We start from the raw sequence: 21,147 nt of genomic DNA, 5'->3' as shown, positions 1-21,147 counted from the left end.
TTGAGACAAAAAAAAGAGGGACTTTAGTTTTTAACATTAAGTCTTAAAGCTCTGCAATCAACATCAGTAACAAAAAATATATGCACAAAAAATTCAATATTAATCAAGGAACATCTTTCAATTTTTGTTGTCCTGCTGTCCTCAGTTGTTTGTAATATTATGCTGATAATTTTCATGTAAAGTCCATCTATGCGCAACTGAATACGACCAGTTTTATCATGCCAGATATGTCTCATCTAACATGACAATCATCAACATAAAATTCAGGAACTTTTATCTTTCACTCAACTTGAACCTCAAACTACAACCATAATTAAAAACAGTAGCAGGAAGATAACTTGTCAGTTCATCACTTACAATGAAACAAAATTTTATCTAATTGATAGATATGCGTCTAAAGTAAATATTTTCCTTCCACATTTGTGTGCCAGTTGTGAAAATTCTGAATAAAACTAGTACATTAATTTGGATAAATGGAAAGGGAAAGTCCAATGTACCACATGTTAACATTATTACATTGCTAATAACACTCTGGTATATCACCTGATTGCCAAAATACCCACAAGTGTTACACAGAAATTCTCAAACTTGCTTATGGCTATTAATTACGTACGAAAAATATCTGCTGGGTCTGATTTTAATTGCAATATAATGGCAACACCAAACTTAAGTAGTAGCTCATAGTTTCGGGATCACAGGGCTCAACGCTAATACATCGAGGGCAATAAATAAATTAACAATAATTAGTGTTGGTAAGTATAATTTTCAAGACACCTACCACTAATTTATCTTGTTGGATCATGGGCAGAGCAGAGCATTGGGACAGTAAACAGTCTGCCACAACTAAGAGCCAAATTTTATCGTCTCATAAAATAATTTCTGGTTGACTGGAATACATTCTTCAAATTAACTTTTTGTGACAGTGGTTCACAGTCATAAAATGTTTTAAAAGATCTCATGGGCACCTTTGACTGTTCATGAAACCCACTACCATAATCTCAGCCGTGTATCCATTATCAAGTGGTATACTGCAAAAGTTGTGTCATTATCACATATATATGTGCTGAGTATTTAATGTTGCTATTAGCTTTTGCATAACTAACATTAAATCAGTACACAGATTCACTGTATTAATGGACAGCCTCATTTGCCATTAGCAGTGACCATGTGTAGTGAACTCATGTTATTTAAGCAAAAGATAACAGCAAAGTTAAATACTCAGCATAGGGGCATGTCAATGACATACATACATACTAGAAATTTTTTAAACTTCTGACATGTGCTGAATAACAATTACTGCAGTATCCCACTTCATTATAATTACACATTTGTAATTGCAATAATGATGTTATGAATAAATAGTTTTTACAGTCAAAGGTATGAATAAAGTTTTTACAGTCAAAGGTAACCATGAAGTCTTTTAAAAACCCTCTTTGAAGTTTTGAAGATAGGTGGAATACAGTAAAAGTAATGAAAGATACTCTACAACTCGTACAAAAACCTGAATGCAATCCTAAGAGTCAAAGGACTTGAAATAGAGGTGGGAGTTGTGAAGTGAATGGAACAGGGCTGCAGCCTGTCTTCCATGTTATTCAGTCTGCACCTTGAGCAAGCAGTATAGAAAACCACAGAGAAATTTGGAAATGAAATTAATTACAGGAGATGAAATTAAAACTCTGATGTTTGGCAATGACACTGCAATTTTGTCAGAGACAGCAAAGGAGATTGAACAGTAGTTGAATGGAATACATGCCTTGAAAAAGGGATTACCAAAATGTAAACTAACAAAAGTAAAACAAGGGTGATGGAGTACAGTCTTTCATGAGGGAATTAGACTATGGAATGAGAGACAGAAAATAGCTGATAGGTTTTGCTGTTGTTGAGAAAAAATAATTGATGATGGTAGACATAAAGCAGACATAAAACAATATACAACAGAGTGTGTCAATAGCAAGCAGGAGCTTTCTGAAAAAGAGAGATGTGTTGACACTGAATACATATGAGGGTAGCAACTTTAATAGTAGCAACTATTTATTTATAGCTCGTACAAAATAGATACGTGTTTCAAAGTTTTATTGACCTTCAAAGTAGTCAGCAGCATTGTGTATAACCCATTGCCAGCAATGTGGAGTCATAGGATACTCTTAGCAGTGTCAGATGTGTTGACAGTTCGAGCAGCGCGGTCTATTGCCCAACAAATTTGTAGCAGTTCTGAAGCAAATAATGTGAAGTGTTTCCTTCAATTTAGAAATCGAGTTGAACTCACGATGGCTTAAGTCGGAGGAGTGCGGTAGGTGGTATAACACTTAGCAGCCCCATCAGTCAAACAAATCAGTAACAGCTTGCACTGTACGTGCTTAAGCATTGTCCTGCAAAATTATGGCCAGGTCCTGCAGAAAGTGTCATCATTTCTGTCTCTATGCTGTTCATTTTTGGAACACAACCTATGACCAGCTTACAGACAGAAGTGATGACACTTACTGCACACATGACCATCATTTTGCAAGACAATGCTCAAGCACGTACAATGCAAGCTGTTACTGATTTGTTTGACTGAAGGGGCTGCTAAGTGCCATACCACCTACTGCACTCCCCTGACTTAAGTCCTTGTGAGTTCAACTCGATTTCTGAACTGAAGGAAACACTTCATGGCATTCGCTTCAGAACTGCTACAAATTCATCGGGCAATAGACCACGCTGCTCGAACTGTCAACACAACTGGCACTGCTACGAGTATCCTACGACTTCCACATCGCTGGCAACTGGTTATACACAATGCTGGTAACTACTCTGAAGGTCAGTAAAACTTTTAAATACGTATCTATTTTGTACAAGCTGTTGGTAGAGCACTTGTCCGCAAAAGGCAAAGGTCCCGAGTTCGAGTCTCGGTCCGGCACACAGTTTTAATCTGCCAGGAAGTTTCATATCAGCGCACACTCCACTGCAGAGTGAAAATCTCACTCTGGAAACATCCCCCAGGCTGTGGCTAAGCCATGTCTCCACAATATCCTTTCTTTCAGGAGTGGTAGTTCTGCAAGGTTCGCAGGAGAGCTTCTGTTAAGTTTGGAAGGTAGGAGACGAGCGAGGTACTGGCAGAAGTAAAGCTGTGAGGACGGGGCGTGACTCGTGCTTCGGTAGCTCAGTTGGATGAGCAATTACCCGCGAAAGGCAAAGGTCCTGAGTTTGAGTCTCGGTCCGGCACATAGTTTTAATGTGCCAGGAAGTTTCATATCAGCGCACTCTCCGCTGCAGAGTGAAATCTCATTCTGGAAGCTGTAAATAAATAGTTGCCACTATTAAAGTTCCAACCCTCGTATAAGTGTTAAAGTCTTTCCTGAAAGTATTTGTGTGGAATGATACCTTCCATGGGAGTAATACGTGGATGATAAATAGCAAAGCAGTAGGAAAATATAAGCTTTTGAAAAGCGGTGCTACAGGAAAATGAAGAAGATTAGATTGCTAGATCAGGTAACTAATGAAAGGGTAGTGAATCAAATTTGGGAGAAGTTAATGGCACACCCTGATATAAAGAAGGGGTAGGTGACAGGACACATCCTTTGGCATCAAAGAACAATTAATTTGCTAATGGAATGTGGGAGGGAGGGAGCGAGGGGGGAGAACACATGTGCAACAGGGGAGGGGGGGGGGCAATATTGCAAGGGGGGGGGGGCAGACTTTATTACGGTAAGCAGTTTGAAGTAGATGTAGATTGCACTTGTTAGGCAGGGATGAAGACTTTTGCACAGAACAGATTAGCAACAACAAGGAAAGGCTACATGTTTTACTCACTGATCTGTTCCATAGGAAAAATGAACAGCTTTTATCAAACAATGGTGAACAAAAGAACTGGTAAATTAAAATGGCTTAGTCCTCAACATTGAAGCCATTTACATAACCCGAGCAATTGAGTATGGCGAGATAGAAGAGATAAATCTACACTAATAAGATGTTGAAAGAACCCAATCATAATGAAAAATAAATTATTCAGGTTAACCAAATTTTTTGGCCACACTGATTAAAGCTGCACAACATAAATTACAACAACATTTATAGAGAGGAGGCAATATATTTGCATACCTGTAAATCTGCACAGCTACCCTCGCCGTCAAAAGTGCTGTGATACTGCAATGATATTTTCACATATTCATCAGGAGAATAAAAAATGGAGTCATTTTTTATTTCACCTCTCTGCTCAGGAAGTTCTGGCTTTGAATCTGTATGCACACTGTAGAACTGACGACGCCGTAGCATTTCATCTGTAACAGAATGAACCTTTTGTAAACAGTTTAAACAGTTATAAAGGACTTAAACTCACTCATATATATATAAAAACAAAGATGAGGTGACTTACCGAACGAAAGCGCTGGCAGGTCGATAGACACACAAACAAACACAAACATACACAAACATACACACAAAATTCAAGCTTTCGCAACAAACTGTTGCCTCATCAGGAAAGAGAGAAGGAGAGGGAAAGACGAAAGGATGTGGGTTTTAAGGGAGAGGGTAAGGAGTCATTCCAATCCCGGGAGCGGAAAGACTTACCTTAGGGGGAAAAAAGGACGGGTATACACTCACACACACACACATATCCATCCACACATATACAGACAGAAGCAGACATATTGGTCTTCCCACGTAGAATGCATCACAGTGTAGGCAGGTCAGTTGGTAAATCACGTGGGTGCTTTCACACGTGGCTCTGCCTTTGATCGTGTACACCTTCCGGGTTACAGGACTGGAGTAGGTGGTAGTGGGAGGGTGCATGGGACAGGTTTTACACCGGGGGCAGTTACAAGGATAGGAGCCAGAGGGTAGGGAAGGTGGTGATGCATTCTATGTGGGAATGACCAGCAACAAACTGTCCATTCGCATGAATGGACACAGGCAGACAGTGTTTGTTGGTAATGAGGATCACCCTGTGGCTAAACATGCCTTGGTGCACGGCCAGCACATCTTGGCACAGTGTTACACAGTCCGGGTTATCTGGATACTTCCCACCAACACCAACCTATCCGAACTCCGGAGATGGGAACTTGCTCTTCAATATATCCTCTCTTCCCGTTACCCACCAGGCCTCAATCTCCGCTAATTTCAAGTTGCCGCCACTCATACCTCACCTATCATTCAACAACATCTTTGCCTCTGCACTTCCGCCTCGACTGACATCTCTGCCCAAACTCTTTGTCTTTAAATATGTCTGCTTGTGTCTGTATGTGTGTGGATGGATATGTGTGTGTGTGTGTGTGTGTGTGTGTGTGTGTGTGTGTGCGCGCGCGAGTGTATACCCGTCCTTTTTTCCCCCTAAGGTAAGTCTTTCCACTCCCGGGACTGGAATGACTCCTTACCCTCTCCCTTAAAACCCACATCCTTTCGTCTTTCCCTCTCCTTCCCTCTTTCCTGATGAGGCAACAGTTTGTTGCGAAAACTTGAATTTTGTGTGTATGTTTGTGTTTGTTTGTGTGTCTATCGACCTGCCAGCGCTTTCGTTTGGTAAGGCACATCATCTTTGTTTTTAGATATATTTTTCCCACGTGGAATGTTTCCCTCTATTATATTTATACATATTTCATAATATTACTCAAACAAGATCTCAAACCACTGCTGATGCTCAGAAGGGCACCACTTAGAGATATGGCCTCATAAAACTTTTCCTCTGACTCGTTTCTGTTTTTTATATGAACAATCAGCAGCTTAAAGGTACGTGTTTCTTAATATTCTATAGCCTAATACCCACTTTCCTAGAAATATGATAATAGAAAAGAATCCTGTGTGCCTAAGTTTCATATAATAACAGCTTCTGTCTGAATACCAACATTTTCATATGCCCTAATTAAACGAGTCAATGGATGTGGAGAGATTTTATTTACTCTACTAAATTTGTTTAATATCAGATAGTCAAGACTTTTAAACTATCATCTCTGTTTTGTTTACCGGGCAAATACTACAGGCGGAAATTTCTTCCACCACTAGCTATATCCAAGTCAAACACCAACATTGGTGTGCTTACTCATACCAAAATGGCTATAATTAAAACAGTTTTATGACTGATGTTTCACTGAACATCTGTCAACCAAGACATGATTTTGTTTCCTGTTGTGAAACAAATCACTGATTTAAGCAATCAGCTCAGCTCTGGTAGCAATTTGAGTAATGTACATCAAATACTCAATGTGCCTCCAAAGAGAAAAGAAGGGGTATTAAAGCTGGACCATACACTGCCTATTCCATAGGTCTTCCTCAGCTTACCTCATGTTCTTCAAAGTTAACAATTATCTGTGATTACACAGCAATATTAAGCTGTTTCTGGTTCAAATGGCTCTAAGCACTATGGGACTTAACATCTGAGGTCATCAGTCCAGTTTCCTAGACTTAGAACTACTTAAACCTAACAAACCTAAGGACACCACACACATCCATGCCCGAGGCAGGATTTGAACCTGCGACCATAGCCGCAGCACGGTTCCAGACTAAAGCACCTAGAACCGCTCGGCCACAGCGGCCGGCTAGCTGTTTCTGGAGCTCTATTATAATGAAACCAGAGGTTGTGATATACAGCACGAAATACAGTGGACAGCATGTGGCATGGAGAAAATGAAAGTAAGCTGCTCCAGATAAGCACGTAGTGTTTGCAACTTCATAAATTTGAACAAATGCAGACAGTTATTTCATAACACCGAAAAGTTATATATCTTGTGCTCACAGTACAGTATAAGTGTAGACCAGATTTGGCTTGATTTCAAAGAAATAGTATCGGCAGAAATTGAGAGATTTATACCAAATAAATTAACAAACAATGGAGCTGATCCTCCTTGATACACAAAACGAGTCAGAACACTGTTGCAGGAACAACGAAACAAACATGCCGAATTCAAACAGATGCAAAATCCCCACCATTGGCTATCTTTTACAGAAGCTCAAAATTTAGTGTGGACTTCAATGCGAGATGCTTATAATAGTTTCCACAACAAAACTTTGTCTCAAAACCTCGCAGAAAATCCAAAGAGATTCTGGTCGTATGGTTGGTTGGTTTAAAAGACGGGGAAAGGGACCAAACTACGAGGTCATCGGTCCCATGTTCCTAATAAAACAATGCCACAAGTGTAAGATTAAAATAGACGAGCCGTATAATACAAAACAGAAAGAAAGGAAAGACCGCAAGAACAAAGGAAAGGCAACAAACACTAAAAGGAACAAAAGAGGACAAGAGAGCAACAGAGAGATGCAAGAAACAGTTAGAAGAGAGTAAAACAAGGAAGCAGATTACAGTGGCTGGCCAACTACGAAAATAAAAAGGAAGAGCCGGCCACCCTGCAACACATTAAAACCTTCACTCTAAAAGCACTAGCGTGGAGGACACATAGGGACAAAGGACAGGCACTAAAACTCAGATCAAATGATAAAATCCACCCTCACGGATGAAACATAAAACCAAATCAGGCGATGAGGCGTTGTCTGCTAAAATCAATGACAATAAGTCTGGCAACCGAAGATGAAGTCACAGGGCAGCCAGAGAAGGACATAGCAGAAGAATATGAGCCACTGTCAACCGGACGCCGCACCAATACTGAGGTGGGTCTTCACGGCGCAGGAGGTAGCCATGGGTCGCCCATGCATGGCCAATGCAGAGCCTGCAGAGAACCACAGAGTCCCTGCAAGACGCCCTCATTGAGGACTTCCACACATTTGTGGTTCCCTTAATGGCTCACAGTTTGTTGTGCGTACTGAGATTTTGCCATTCCGTCTCCCAAAGCTGAAAAACCTTGCGGCGTAATAACAAACTCAGCTCAGTTGCGGGGATGCCCATCTCCAGAAGTGGTTTCCATGTAGCCTGTTTGGACAGCCTGTCAGCAAGTTCATTTCCGGGGATTCCGACATGACCAGGGGTCCAGACGAACACCACTGAACAACTGGACCGTTCCAGAGCATAGATGGACTCTGGATGGACGCTACCAAAGGATGACGAGGATAGCACTGGTCGATAGTTTTCGGGCTGCTCAATGAGTCAGTACATAAAAGAAAAGACTCCCCAGGGCATGAATGGAGATACTGAAGTGCACGAGAAATGGCCACCAGCTCTGCAGTGAATACACTGCAGCCATCAGGTAAGGAATGCTGTTCAATATGGCCGCTGTGAAGCCAATGCAACCATCAGCCATCGAGCCGCTGGTGTAAACCACTTCAGAGCCCCAGAACACACCAAGAATCGAGAGGAAGTGACAGCATGGAGCTGCAGGGTTAATGGAGTTGTTAGAGCCACGTGCAAGATCCTGACAAAGCTGCGGCCAAGGCGTACACCATGGAGGCGTACGTGAACAGACCGCAAGTAGAGGTGGTAAAGGGAAGGACTCTAGTTCAGAGAGAAGGGACTGCACGTGAACTGCAGTCGTTAGCCCCAACCTGGGCCACTGATGCGGGAGATGGACTGCTGTGGGTGGGAAAAGGAGACGGTAATTCGGATGGTCAGGGGAACTACGAATCTGTGCTGCGTAACTGGAAAGCAGTTGCGCACATCTGATCTGCTATGCACAGCGTTGAGTAAATACAAAGCTGAAAGCGCTGCCAAACCATAAACCACACTCCAATAGTCAATTCAGGATTGGACAAGGGCTCTGTAGAGCCGCAGCATCATAGAGCGATCTGCACCCCAACTGGTGTTGCTTAGGCAACATAGGGCATTGAGGTGCTGCCAGCACTTCTGCTTAAGCTGACAAAGATGAGGGAGCCAAGTCAATCAAGCGTCAAAAACCAGACCTAGAATAGATATGTCTCCACTACAGTGCGTGGATCGTCATTAAGGTAAAGTGCTGGTTCTGGATGAACAGTACAACGCCGACAGAAGTGCATGACACATGACTGTGCGGCTAAAAACTGGAAGCTGTGGGCTAGAGCCCATGACTGCGCCTTGTGGATGGCTCCCTGTAGACTCCGCTCAGCAAACCCCAACACTGGAGTGCAGTACAAAATGCAGAAGTCGTCTGCATAGAGAGAAGGTGAGATGGAGGGCCCGGCAGCTGCTGCTAGACTGTTAATGGCAACTAAAAATTGAGAGACACTCAATACAGAGCCCTGCGGGACTCCATTCCCCTGGATATGGATGGAACTATAGGAAGCACCAATTTGGACACAGAAAGTATGGAGCAACAGGAAGTTTGGGATAAAAATCGGGAGCGGGCCCTGGAGACCGCACTCATACAATGTGGCAAGGATATGATGTCACCCGGTCGAGTTCTACGCTTTATATAAGTCAAGAAAGACGGCAACCAGGTGTTGTCATCTGGAAAAGGCTGTTCGGATGGCAGACTCTATGGACACAAGATTATCAGTGGTAGAGCGACCCTGACAGAAGCCGCCCTGACATGGAGCCAGCAGGCCACATGACTCCAGGACCCTACCCAACCGCCAACATACCATACTTTCCAGTAGCTTACAAAGAATGTCGGTGAGGCTGATGGGCTGATAGCTTTCCACATCGAGCGGGTTTTTACCGGGTTTGAGCACCAGAATGGTGGTGCTCCCCTGCCATTGCGATGGAAAGACGCCATCGCACAAGATCCGGTTGAAGATGACGAGGAGACGTCGCTTGGAGTCAGATGAGAGATGTTTAATCATCTGGCTGTGGATCCGATCAGGCCCAGGAGTTGTGTTGGGGCAATGTGCAAAGGCACTGAGGAGCTCCCACTCTGTAAATGGGGCGTTATAGGATTCACTGTGGTGCGTAGTGAATGAGAGGACATTCCCTTCCAGCCACTGTTTGAGTGTGCATAATGATGGGGGGTAATTCTCCGATGCAGAGGCTTGAGCAAAGTGTTCGGCAATCGTGTTTGCGTCTGTAGATAACACGTCATTTATCGTAACACCGGGGACACCTGTTGGGGCCTGGTACCCAAAAACACATTTGATATTTGCCCAGACTTGGGAAGGTGACATATGGCACCCAATGATCGAGATGTATCTCTCCCAACACTCCTGCTTCCATCGTTTGATAAGTTGGCGAATGCGGGCACAGAGCTGTCTAAAGGCTATGAGGTGCTCCAGGGAAGGGTGCCACTGTAGAGCTCGCCGACACTCCTTAATTGCTTCAGCAACTTCTGGCGACCACCAAGGGACTGCCTTATGCCTTGGGCACCCTAAAGAGCGAGGGATCGGGTTTTCTGCAGCAGAAACAATTGTCGTAGTCACCTGCTCAACCATCACATCGATGTTACCGTGTGGAGGAGATTCATCGGTGACAGCAGAGGTGAAAGTTCCCCAGTCCGCCTTGTTAAAAGCCCACATGGGCAGGCCTCCCTGGGCCTGAAGCTGGGAAGTGACAGGAAGATGAGAAAGTGGTCACTACCATACAGATCATTATGTGCTCTCCAGTGGATAGATGGGAAAGTCCTGGGCTACAAATTGATAAATCACTGGCCGAGTAACTACCATGAGTCACACTGAAATGTGTGGTGGCCCCAGTATTTAAGAGGCAGAGGTCAAACTGAGACAGTAAAGTTTCGACATCTCTGCCTCAGCCAGTAAGCATGGTGCCACCCTGCAAGGGGTTATGGGCGTTAAAATCTCCCAAAAGTAGGAAAGGTTTAGGGAGTTCATCAATCAGTGCAGCTAATACATTCACGGGTACTGTACCATCTGGAGGAAGATATAAATTGCAAACAGGTATTTCCTGCGTCATTGTCATTCTGATAGCCACAGCTTCAAGAGGGGTTTGAAAGGGCACATGTTCACTTCGGACTGAGTTTAGGACATAAACGCTAACTCCACCTGGCACTCGACTATAGTTGCTACAGTTACTGTAATATCCCTTATAGCCGCAGAGGGCAGGGGTCCGCATTGCCGGGAACCAGGTTTCCTAGAGGGCAACGCAGATAGCAGGTGTAAAGCCAACAGCTGCCGTAGCTCAGCCAAGCAGTGGAGAAAACTGCCGCAATTCCACTGGAGGATGACATCGTGAGACTGGGAAGGCATGGAACATTCAATGAGGCAGTTTATGCCTCAGAGTCACCTACTTCCACTGACTTATTGCCTGAGCAGTCTATATCCATTGTGTCTGAAGGTCTGGCAAGATCTAAGTCCACAGGGGACGCCAAAGTCTCCACCCCATCCTCAGACGCAGAGCTCGTAGGTAGCAGTGGTGTGGGTGCCATCGCAATTTCCTTAATCTTAGGTGTTTTCTTTTTGGATTTCTCTCGCTGCTCCTTGGGTTTCCCTGGCTGAGAGGACTTCATTGGTTCAGTCTCCGGGATGGAGGACGAGTGTGAAACCCTATGACCAGCTGCTTTTGGGCTCTTCAGCCACTGGCGGGTGTCATCTTTCCCATTAGCAGAAACCTGGGAAGGGAGTGACCCAAAGGACCACTTTCTAGCGAGAGAAGGTGAAGAAGACTTACGCTTCTCCGGCTTAGAAGTGGGGATGGACATCCCCAATGGTTGGGGGTGGGGGCGTTGCCCTCAAAGCAGGTGGTGCAGGAGCAACAGGGAGGGAAATGCCCCCCACCATCAAGGGGGTAGGTGTAGTCTTCAGGCTCTGAGAGGTGACTTGGGTTGGCGGAGCTGATGGTGCCAGAACTGTTGTTGCGGCGGCGTAAGACGATGTCATATGCATAGGATACAGGTGTTCAAATTTCCTCTTAGCCTCAGTGTAGGTCAGTCGGTCCTGGGTCTTGTACTCCATGATTTTCCTTTCTTTCTGGATACTCCTGCAATCCAGCGAGCAAGGCGAATGGTGCTCCCCACAGCTGACACAGATGGGAGGCGGGGCACATGGAGTATTGGGATGTGATGGGCGTCCGCTATCTCGACATGTGACGCTGGAAATACAGCAGGAAGACATACGGCCGAACTTCCAGCACTTAAAGCATCACAGCGGTAGACCATCACCTTGACCTTCTCGGGCAATGTATCACCCTCAAAGGCCAAGATGAAGGCACCGGTGACAACCTGATTATCCCTCGGACCCCGGTGGACACGCCGGACGAAATGTACACCTCACCGCTGTAAATTGGCATGCAGCTCATCGTCAAACTGCAAACGAAGGTCCCTGTGAAATATGATACCCTGGACCATATTTAAGCACTTCTGGGGTGTGATGGTTACAGAAACATCCCCCAGCTTGTCACAAGCGAGCAACTACCATGACTGGGCAGAGGATGCTGTTTTGATCAAGACTGACCCAGATCTCATTTTAGACACGCCCTCCACCTCCACGAACTTGTCCTGTAAATGCTCAACAAAAAACTGAGGCTTCATCATCATGAAAGATTCCCCATCAACTCTCAAACATACAAGGTACCGGGGCAAATAAGATCCACTGCCATCCTTAGCCTGACGTTCCTCCCGTGGTGTGGCCAGAGAGGGGAACGATTTGGGGTCATACGTTTGTGCGTTGAATCGAGCTCATGAACACTTAGAGACTGCTGGCGTTTCATCACCAGCAAGAGATAATGGACTATGCTTAATTGCGTGTCATCTGCCCTGATGCCACCCATCTCAACCAGGGGCCCTTCCCACGGGCGCCTCCCAGACGCAGCAAAGGCCACCGGCAGGAGGGCCGTTGCTCAGAGTCCCGGTGCCCCAGGGGGCACATACGTGTGGAGTTAACGGCGCAGGCATCAGCAGAGCGATCCATGTGTGGTCAGGCGGCTACAGCCAACAGGGTACATGGCAGCCCCACCACAACGGACTGGCTACCGTGCTGGATATTAGGTGCAAAGAAGTCCATGGTCATTGTTGACACAGAAAGCAACACTGCATAGTGCATGGTGGAAAACGCACTCAGGAAGGTGTCCTCACCCAAGAGATGGAGAATGGGCGGGACTGCAATGCGACGACGAGAAAGTGGGCTAAAGATCTCAATGCACGATAGACACGATGCACCATGTAAGGTGCCCTTCCCCAACTGGCTCACTCTTCAGGAAAAGTTGGAAGTATGGAGGTCAAACCCTACAGGGGACCATCACATAAAAGTCGAAACATGTGAAACTCCTTTTAGTCGCCTCTTAGGACAGGCAGGAATACCTTGGGCCTATTCTAACCCCCGGACACGCGGGCAGGGGGGGGGGGGGGGGGGGGGGTCGTATGTTAGTGGCAAGACACAATCAATGCCTTCTCTGCGCAACAGCAATGGAGATACTATCAAAGGCAGAGCTGCCAAAGCAGAGCTCCTAAGCACAGCCTTCCAAAATGCCTTCGCAATAGAAGACAAAGTAAATATTCCAGAATTAGAATCAAGAACAGCTGCCAACATGAGTAACATATATATAAATATCCTTGGAGTAGTGAAACAACTTAAATCACTTAATAAAAGCAAGTCTTCTGGTCCAGACTGTATACCAATTAGGTTCCCTTCAGAGTATGCTGATACAATATCTCCATACTTAACAATCATATACAACCATTCACTCGACAAAAGATCCATACACAAAGGCTGGAAAGTTGCACAGGTCACACCAATATTAATGGTGGTGGTGGTGGTGGTGGTGGTGGTAGTATTGTGTTCGATTGTTATGAATTACCTCAACAAAAAAAAAGGTCTATTGACACACAGTCAACTTGGATTTAGAAAACATTGTTCTAGTGAAATACAACTAACTCTTTGTTCGCAAGAAGTGTTGAGAGCTATTGGCAAGGGATTTTAGATTGATTCTGTATTTCTGGATTTCCGGAAGGCTTTTGACACTGTACCATACAAGTGACTTGTAGTGAAATTGTGTGCTTATGGAATATTGTTTCAGTTATGTGACTGGATTCATGATTTCCTGTCAGAGAGGTCACAGTTTGTAATAAATGATGGAAAGTCACTGAGTAAAACAGACGTGATTTCTGGCGTTCATCATGGTAGTTTTATAGATCTTTTGCTGTTCCTTATCTATATAAACAATTTTCAAGATAATCTGAGCAGCCGTCTTAGATTGTTTGCAGATGATGCTGTCGTTTATCAATTAATAAAGCCATCAGAAGATCAACACGAACTGCAAAACGATTTACAAAAGATATCTGTATGGTGTGAAAATTGGCAGCTGACCCTAAATAGTGAAAAGTGTAAGGTCATCCACATGAGAGTGCTAAAAGGAATCCGTTAAACTTCAGTAACATGATAAATCAGTCAAATATAAAGGCCATAAATTCAACTAAATACCTACGAATTACAATTACAAACAACTTAAACTAGAGGGAACACACAGAAGATGTTGTGGGGAAGGCTAACCAAAGACTGTATTTTACTGGCAGGACACTTGAAAATGTAACATATCTACTAAGGAGACTGCCTATACTATGCTTGTTCGTCCTCTTTTAGAATAATGCTGCCCGGTGTGGGATCCTTACCAGATAGGATTGACAGAGTACATCGGATAAGTTCAAAGAAGGGCGGCACTTTTTGTATTATTGTGAAATAGGGGAGAGAGTGTCACTGAAATGATACAGGATTTGGGGTGGACATAATTAAAACAAAGGTGTTTTTCGTTGCCACGGAATCTTCTCACGAAATTCCAACCACCAACTTTCTCCTCCGAATGCAAAAATATTTTGTTGACACTGACCTACAAAGGGAGAAATGATCACCATGAGAAAATAAGGGAAATCTGAGCTCGTACAGAAAGATATAGGTGTTCGTTTTTTCTGCACGCTATATGAGATTGGAATAATGGAGAATTGTGAAGGTGGTTCGACAAACCCTCTGCCAAGCACTTAAATGTGATTTGCAGAGTATCCATGTAGATGTAGATGTATGCATACTGGCTGAAGCTGCATGGCAAACTATCTCGAGTCTAGCATCCTCACACTCCAATGTTCTCATATCACACCTGTCATTAACAACATGTTCGGGACAAAGCCTTTCCAGTTCTCAAAGGCACTATACGAGTCAAACATAGATTTTGTGGTACGGATGTCTCCCCTTACGAAACAAGCACACAAATGTCTTCCACTGACCCTGCCTCTGATGCCTGTTTTGTCAAAATAGAAGATGCGAGTTAAATACCGTAGCTTCCCATCCTTGGGAGAAATCTCACAATTTATTTGATTCACAGCAGCCAGTGTGGTTATTATTATTATTATTATTATTATTATTATTATTATTATTATTTTGTTTGGTCTACAGAGGATCACATAAAATACCTTATGTCTTCTTTATTTTCTCCATTCTTCTTTTACAACAGTTTTTCATTCCTTTTGTATGTTTTTCTCTTCTTTCTTAAGTCCATATTATGTCTGTCTTTTCTTTGTATTCTCCTGGAAGCCCTTGAAACTTTTTACTTTTACTCTGAACTTTTCTCTTTCTCTTATTTCTTCCTCCATTATTCCCATTGTACTCAGGTTTACTTTAACTTCTTTGATCCACATCACACATGTTTCTAAGTTTCTTTCAAAAAAAGTTACAAAACCTTTTTGTTAGTCTTTTTTCATCTAGCCTTTTTAGATGTCCACAGTATGCAGCTCTTCTCTTCTTCATTGTATCTAATATTTGTTCTATTCCTTCAAGAACTTGTTTACTACTTCTTAATTTCAATTTTCCATCATCATATTTTGGTCTCAAGGTTTTCCTGATTTGTTCTTTCCTTCATTCCTATTTCGCTTAATTGTTTGGTTGTATTGAACAAAAGGCATTCTGAAGCATAAAAGCATTCTGATCTAATGAGAGTTTTAGTATCAGAGTTTCGCATTTGTTGTTGTTGTTGTTGTTCTTCCTCTTCCTCTTCTTCTTCTTCTTCTTCTTATTATTATTAAAGCATGACATGAGTAATGCAAGCCAAACTGTAAAATTAATGGTGAACAGATGATACAATAACCGTTATAATACCAACACCCATCAGAAAAGGCAGAGAATAATCTTTTCCCACACTAATACAGCAGCATTGTTGTATATAAAATACCGAAACTATTGTATATTATCAAACAATGGAAATTCAAGGGTGGAATAACAACAATATTACAAAAAGGCTAGATTGTTACTCACCCTCTATAGGAGATGCTGAGTCACAGACAAGCACAAAAAAAAGAATGCTATACATTTAAACTTTCGGTCAAATGTACCTTATTCTGAAGTAGGAAACACACACACACACACACACACACACACACACACACAACCAATGTCTCAGGCTGCTGTGCCCAGACTTACTGTGAAAAACTCTCAAAAAGGATAGAATTGATGAAGCCTGGAGGAAATGGGTGAAACTTGTGCGAATAGGGTGGGACTGAACTAAAATTGAAGCTAAAACAAAGTCGGAGCAAAGAGAAAAATAAATAAAAAGACCATAATCATGGGATGCAGATCAGTGGGTGGATGTGTGTACATACATTGACACAAGCACAACTCGCGCACACGTGACCACTGTCTCAGGCTACTGCAGCCGGACTGGTCTGAGACAGTGGTCAAAAGTGTGTGTGTGTGTGTGTGTGTGTGTGTGTGTGTGTGTATTTTCTGCCTCAGAAGAAGGAACTTTTGGCCCAAACCTTAAATGTATAGCAGTCTTTTTGTTGTGCCTGTCTGTAATTCAAAGCCTCCTCTATATGGTGAGTAGCAGCCTGCCCTTTTCATAATAGAGTTGTTATTTTATATTGTATATAAAATACAATAAGTTAAATTGTGGCATACTGAAATGAATATGACATAAGTGTTGCACAGTGGTGCATCCTCTCCAGAGATCAAAAACGGAGTGAGTAGGAGTCTGATGATGAGGTTTGCATACTTTGGGAATCAATGCATCATGGTTATGTCATTCCTATCTTGGCTTCATTCATTCCCACCATAGTTTGCAAGTATAAAGAGCCTGAAACAGTGGCACTGTGATCACTTCCTACTCACAACTTGTTCTCTCTCACTGAAGCATGCATCGGTGTAAGGCAAGTTGTGACTTAGTACAGAAGTCCCGTATTTATTTATTTATTGTTCTGTGGGACCAAATTAAGGAGAAGTCTCCATGGTCATGGAACGGGTCAATACATGGAATTGTAACACGATAGTAGAAACAGATAAAATGAAATATAAAAAACATATTCAGGCGATAAGTCTTAAGTTTAAATAAAGAAAATCAACAATGTAACACTGGAATTTGCTTAATTTTTTAGCTCTTCCGGGAGCTCCTCGACAGAATAGAAGGAGTGAGCCACTCTTCAGTTTAGACTTAAAAGAGTTTGAGCTACTGCTAAGATTTTTGAGTTCTTGTGGTAGCTTATTGAAAATGGATGCAGCAGAATACTGCACACCTTTCTGCACAAGAGTCAAGGAAGTGCATTCCACATGCAGATTTGATTTCTGCCTAGTATTAACTGAGTGAAAGCTTCTAACTCTTCGGAATAGGCTAATATTGCTAACAACAAACAACATTAAAGAAAATATATACTGTGAGGGCAATGTCAGAATTCCCAGACTATTGAATAGGGGTCGACAAGAGGTTCTCGAACTTACACCACATATAGCTCGAACAGCCCGTTTTTGAGCCAAAAATACCCTTTTTGAATCAGAAGAATTACCCCAAAAAATAATACCATACGACATAAGTGTATGAAAATATGCGAAGTAGACTACTTTTCGTGTTGAGCTGTCACTTATTTCAGACACTGTTCTAATGGTAAATAAAGCAGCATTTAGTTTCTGAACAAGATCCCGGACGTGGGCTTTCCACAACAGCTTACTATCTATCCGAATGCCTCGGAACTTGAACTGTTCTGTCTCGCTTATAATATGCCCATTCTGTCTGACCAAAACATCGGTTCTTGTTGAATTGTGAGTTAGAAACTGTAAAAACTGAGTCTTGCTGTGATTTAGCATCAAATTATTTTCCCAAGCCACAAACTTATTTCATGAACTACATTATTTCATACTGTTTCAATATTACACACAAGATCCTTCACTACCAAGCTGGTGTCATCAGCAAACAGAAATATTTTTGAATCACCTGTAATACTAGAAGGCATATCCTTTATATAAATAAGAAACAGCAGTGGCCCCAGCACCGACCCTTGGGGAAAGCCCCACTTAACATTGACCCATGGATTGGAACTGAACATCACTACCACTCTCAATATTGCGGAGAATTACCTTCTATTTTCTGTTCTTAAAGTAAGAGGCGAACCAATTGTAAGCTACTCCCCTTACTCCATAATGGTCCAACTTCTGCAGTAATATTTTGTGGTCAACACAGTCAAAAGCCTTCGTCAAATCAAAGAAAACACCTAGCGTTCGCAACCTTTTATTTAATCCGTCCAAACCTCACAGAAAAAAGAGAATATAACGTTTTCAGTTGTTAAACCATTTCTAAAACCAAACTGTACATTTGACAGCAAATTATGTGAATTTAAATGCTCCAGTAACCTTGTATATACAACCTTCTCGATAACTTTAGCAAACACCGATGGCATAGAAATAGGTCTAAAATTGTCAACATTATCCCTGTCTCCCTTTTTATAAAGTGGCTTCACTACAGAGTACTTTAATCGGTCAGGAAACCGACCACTCCTAAAGGAAAAGTACTGGGCTAACATACATAGAACAATACTTCAGTATTCTGCTAGATACCCCGTCATATCCATGAGAGTTCTTGGTCTTTAGTGATTTAATTATCAACCCAATCTCCCTCTTGTCAGTATCATGGAGGAGCATTTCAGGTAACAGTCTCGGAACACTTTTTTCTAAGAGCACTATGTGATTCCCTGTTGGGACTAGGTTTCTATTTAGTTCAACCTGCTATATTCAGAAAGTGATTATTAAATACTGTACATATACGTTACTTATCAGTAACACGGACATTCCCACTACGCACTGATTCTATATTCTCGACCAGTCTCTGCAGACCAGCCACTTCCTTTACGACTGACCATATGGTTTTAATTTTATCCTGAGACTTAGCTATTCTATCTGCATACCACATACTTTTTGCCTTCCTAATAACATTTTTAAGCACCTTACAATACTGTTTGTAATGGGCTTCTCCATTTAGATTTTGCCTGTTTCTAACATTTTGATATAATTGCCTCTTTGTTCTACAAGATATTCTCCCTCTAGTCAGCCACCCAGCCTGCCTGTTTGTGCTAGTACCCTGTTTTGAACATTCTAACGGAAAGCAACTTTCAAAGAGCACGAGAAAAGTCTTGAGAAAAGCATTATATTTATCATCTACTGTATCAGCACTATAAACATCTTGCCACTCTTGTTCCTTGTTAAGGTTTACAAAGGTCTCTACAGCAACTGGATCAGCTTTCCTAAACAGTTGATAACTATATTTAACATGTGTTGCAGTGCAAAATTCTTTTAGAGTTAAAATTTGTGCATCATGATCTGAAAGGCCATTCACCTTTTTGCTAACAGAATGCCCTTCTAGTAATGAGGAATGAACAAAAATGTTGTCTATGGTTGTTATACTGTTCCCTTGCACTCTCGTTGGAAAGAATACGGTTTGCATAAGATTATATGAATTAAGGAGGTCTACCAGCGTCCTTTTCCTTGCACAGTCACTTATACAAATAATGTTGAAGTCACCACATATAACTAACTTTTTGTATTTCCTATAAAGTGAACCAAGAACCTCCTCTAGCTTTAGCAAAAATGTTGTGAAGTCGGAGTCTGGGGATCTATAAATAACAACAGTTAGAAGTTTAGCTGCATCAAATTTAACCACACCTGCACAACATTCAAACACCTTTTCAGTTCAGTACTTTGAAGCATAAAACCAATCTCATTGTTGTAAAATAGCACTGACAGGGAAAAATGACCAATTGTAAGGATCAGAGAGCCTCTAACCAAGCTGTATTTTGTGAATCTGTGGATGTTGTAAGATGAATATTAAATGAGCAGTGTATACAACTCCAAGTGGGCTCCATTTCAGGAAAAGTGATGTATGGAAAAAGTTTGATGAAGTAGCTTGCCCTTCAGATGAAAAACATTCATAGTTCATCTAATGCAAATGAAATGATTGTATTCTTGTTTATTACACTCCCAGCATGTGGAAGTTTCATGACCTCACATTATAAAAAGAGTGATTAATGTAAAGATAGAAAAAAGATTATTCCAGTTGTCTGAAGCACATAACTGTAATTCAAAGTAAACTTAAGTCTGACTGATTGCAATTCACTATTTCTGTATGTAAAATATTCACTGTTCAAAATTACTTATGACTGACAGCTACCATGTATGTAGTGTGGCAGAAGCTCAGACTTGTAGCCGCAGAAAGCACTCAAAGTTACCCAACCTTAATCCCCACCATCACAACACTTGCTGTTAGCACTGTGCTCAAGTTTCTGGCAGCCTGTCGCACTGTATGATCACTGTACCACATGATTTTGTTTGTTTCCATTTTACTTGTTGCAGGAATTGTTATCTGACTTGTTACCGTTATTTTTTACGTGCTACTGAACAATGTCGGAAGAAAGTTAGTCGAAAGTTATGAGTTAAATGTTCCATGTTGTTCTCTTGGCCAGGTAATTGCTATTGCTGTACAAGGTCAATCAAGAGAAATAGTTTGCTCATTACAAGCCTACTTTGAGATAGAAAAACTTAATGGTTGCTCACTGTGCACCTTTAACAAGGTAATCAATATAACTGCTAAGCTTTGAATATAAACAAAAACACTATTGTGATATTGGCAAGGAAATGTTTGAGAAAGAACAGGAAGCTGGGAAAACATCGAAGCTTGAAACTCCATGGAAAAAATGTTGTAGAGGTAAGCAGATAATCAAGATAAATTCATTTGCTGAGGGTGTGATTCACCGTCAGGTTTATAATTATTATTATATAAAGGAACATCCAGCACTCAACAAGTTATTGCCCGCACTTAAGGAGTTAGCTTTTTTCCAATGCAGTCACATATTGTTATTCACTGTTTTGCACAACCGAGGATTTCCCAATGGACTTTTCTGTGGTCATATGCTGTTGATGGAGAGAGGATTAGCTACACATCAATGCCTATTTTTAAGGCAGATCCTTGGCATGAATATCAAAGTGGTGTGACTTGATGAAATGTGGGTCAATTCTGGTCATGTTCTCAAGCAAGGCTGGGAAGACAACACAACTAAAGAAACAATGGAAATGTCTTCTGGCTAGGGGGACAACTTATTCTCCTTCATGCAGACACCTTGCAAGAGTTTCCCCCAAAATGTAGCCCATTTTTTAATTGCAAGAAGACAGGATGCTCCTACCCTCCTTACCATTCAG

The 21,147-nt window shown here is 42.1% G+C and overlaps 1 protein-coding gene across 2 annotated transcripts in view; it reads right to left on the bottom strand.

Moving 5' to 3' along the window:
• Positions 1–21,147, bottom strand: part of LOC124555459 — an 82,206-nt gene that overhangs the window by 27,628 nt on the left and 33,431 nt on the right. For both annotated transcript variants that reach the window (XM_047129381.1, XM_047129382.1), the window contains exon 4: positions 4,078–4,256. In XM_047129381.1, coding sequence (XP_046985337.1) covers positions 4,078–4,256 — 179 coding nt within the window. The remainder of the gene's footprint in view (positions 1–4,077; positions 4,257–21,147) is intronic.

The sequence above is a fragment of the Schistocerca americana genome, chromosome X (assembly GCF_021461395.2).
Source record: "Schistocerca americana isolate TAMUIC-IGC-003095 chromosome X, iqSchAmer2.1, whole genome shotgun sequence".
NCBI classification, from domain to species: Eukaryota; Metazoa; Arthropoda; class Insecta; order Orthoptera; family Acrididae; genus Schistocerca; species Schistocerca americana.
This window is presented reverse-complemented; position numbering and strand designations above follow the sequence as displayed.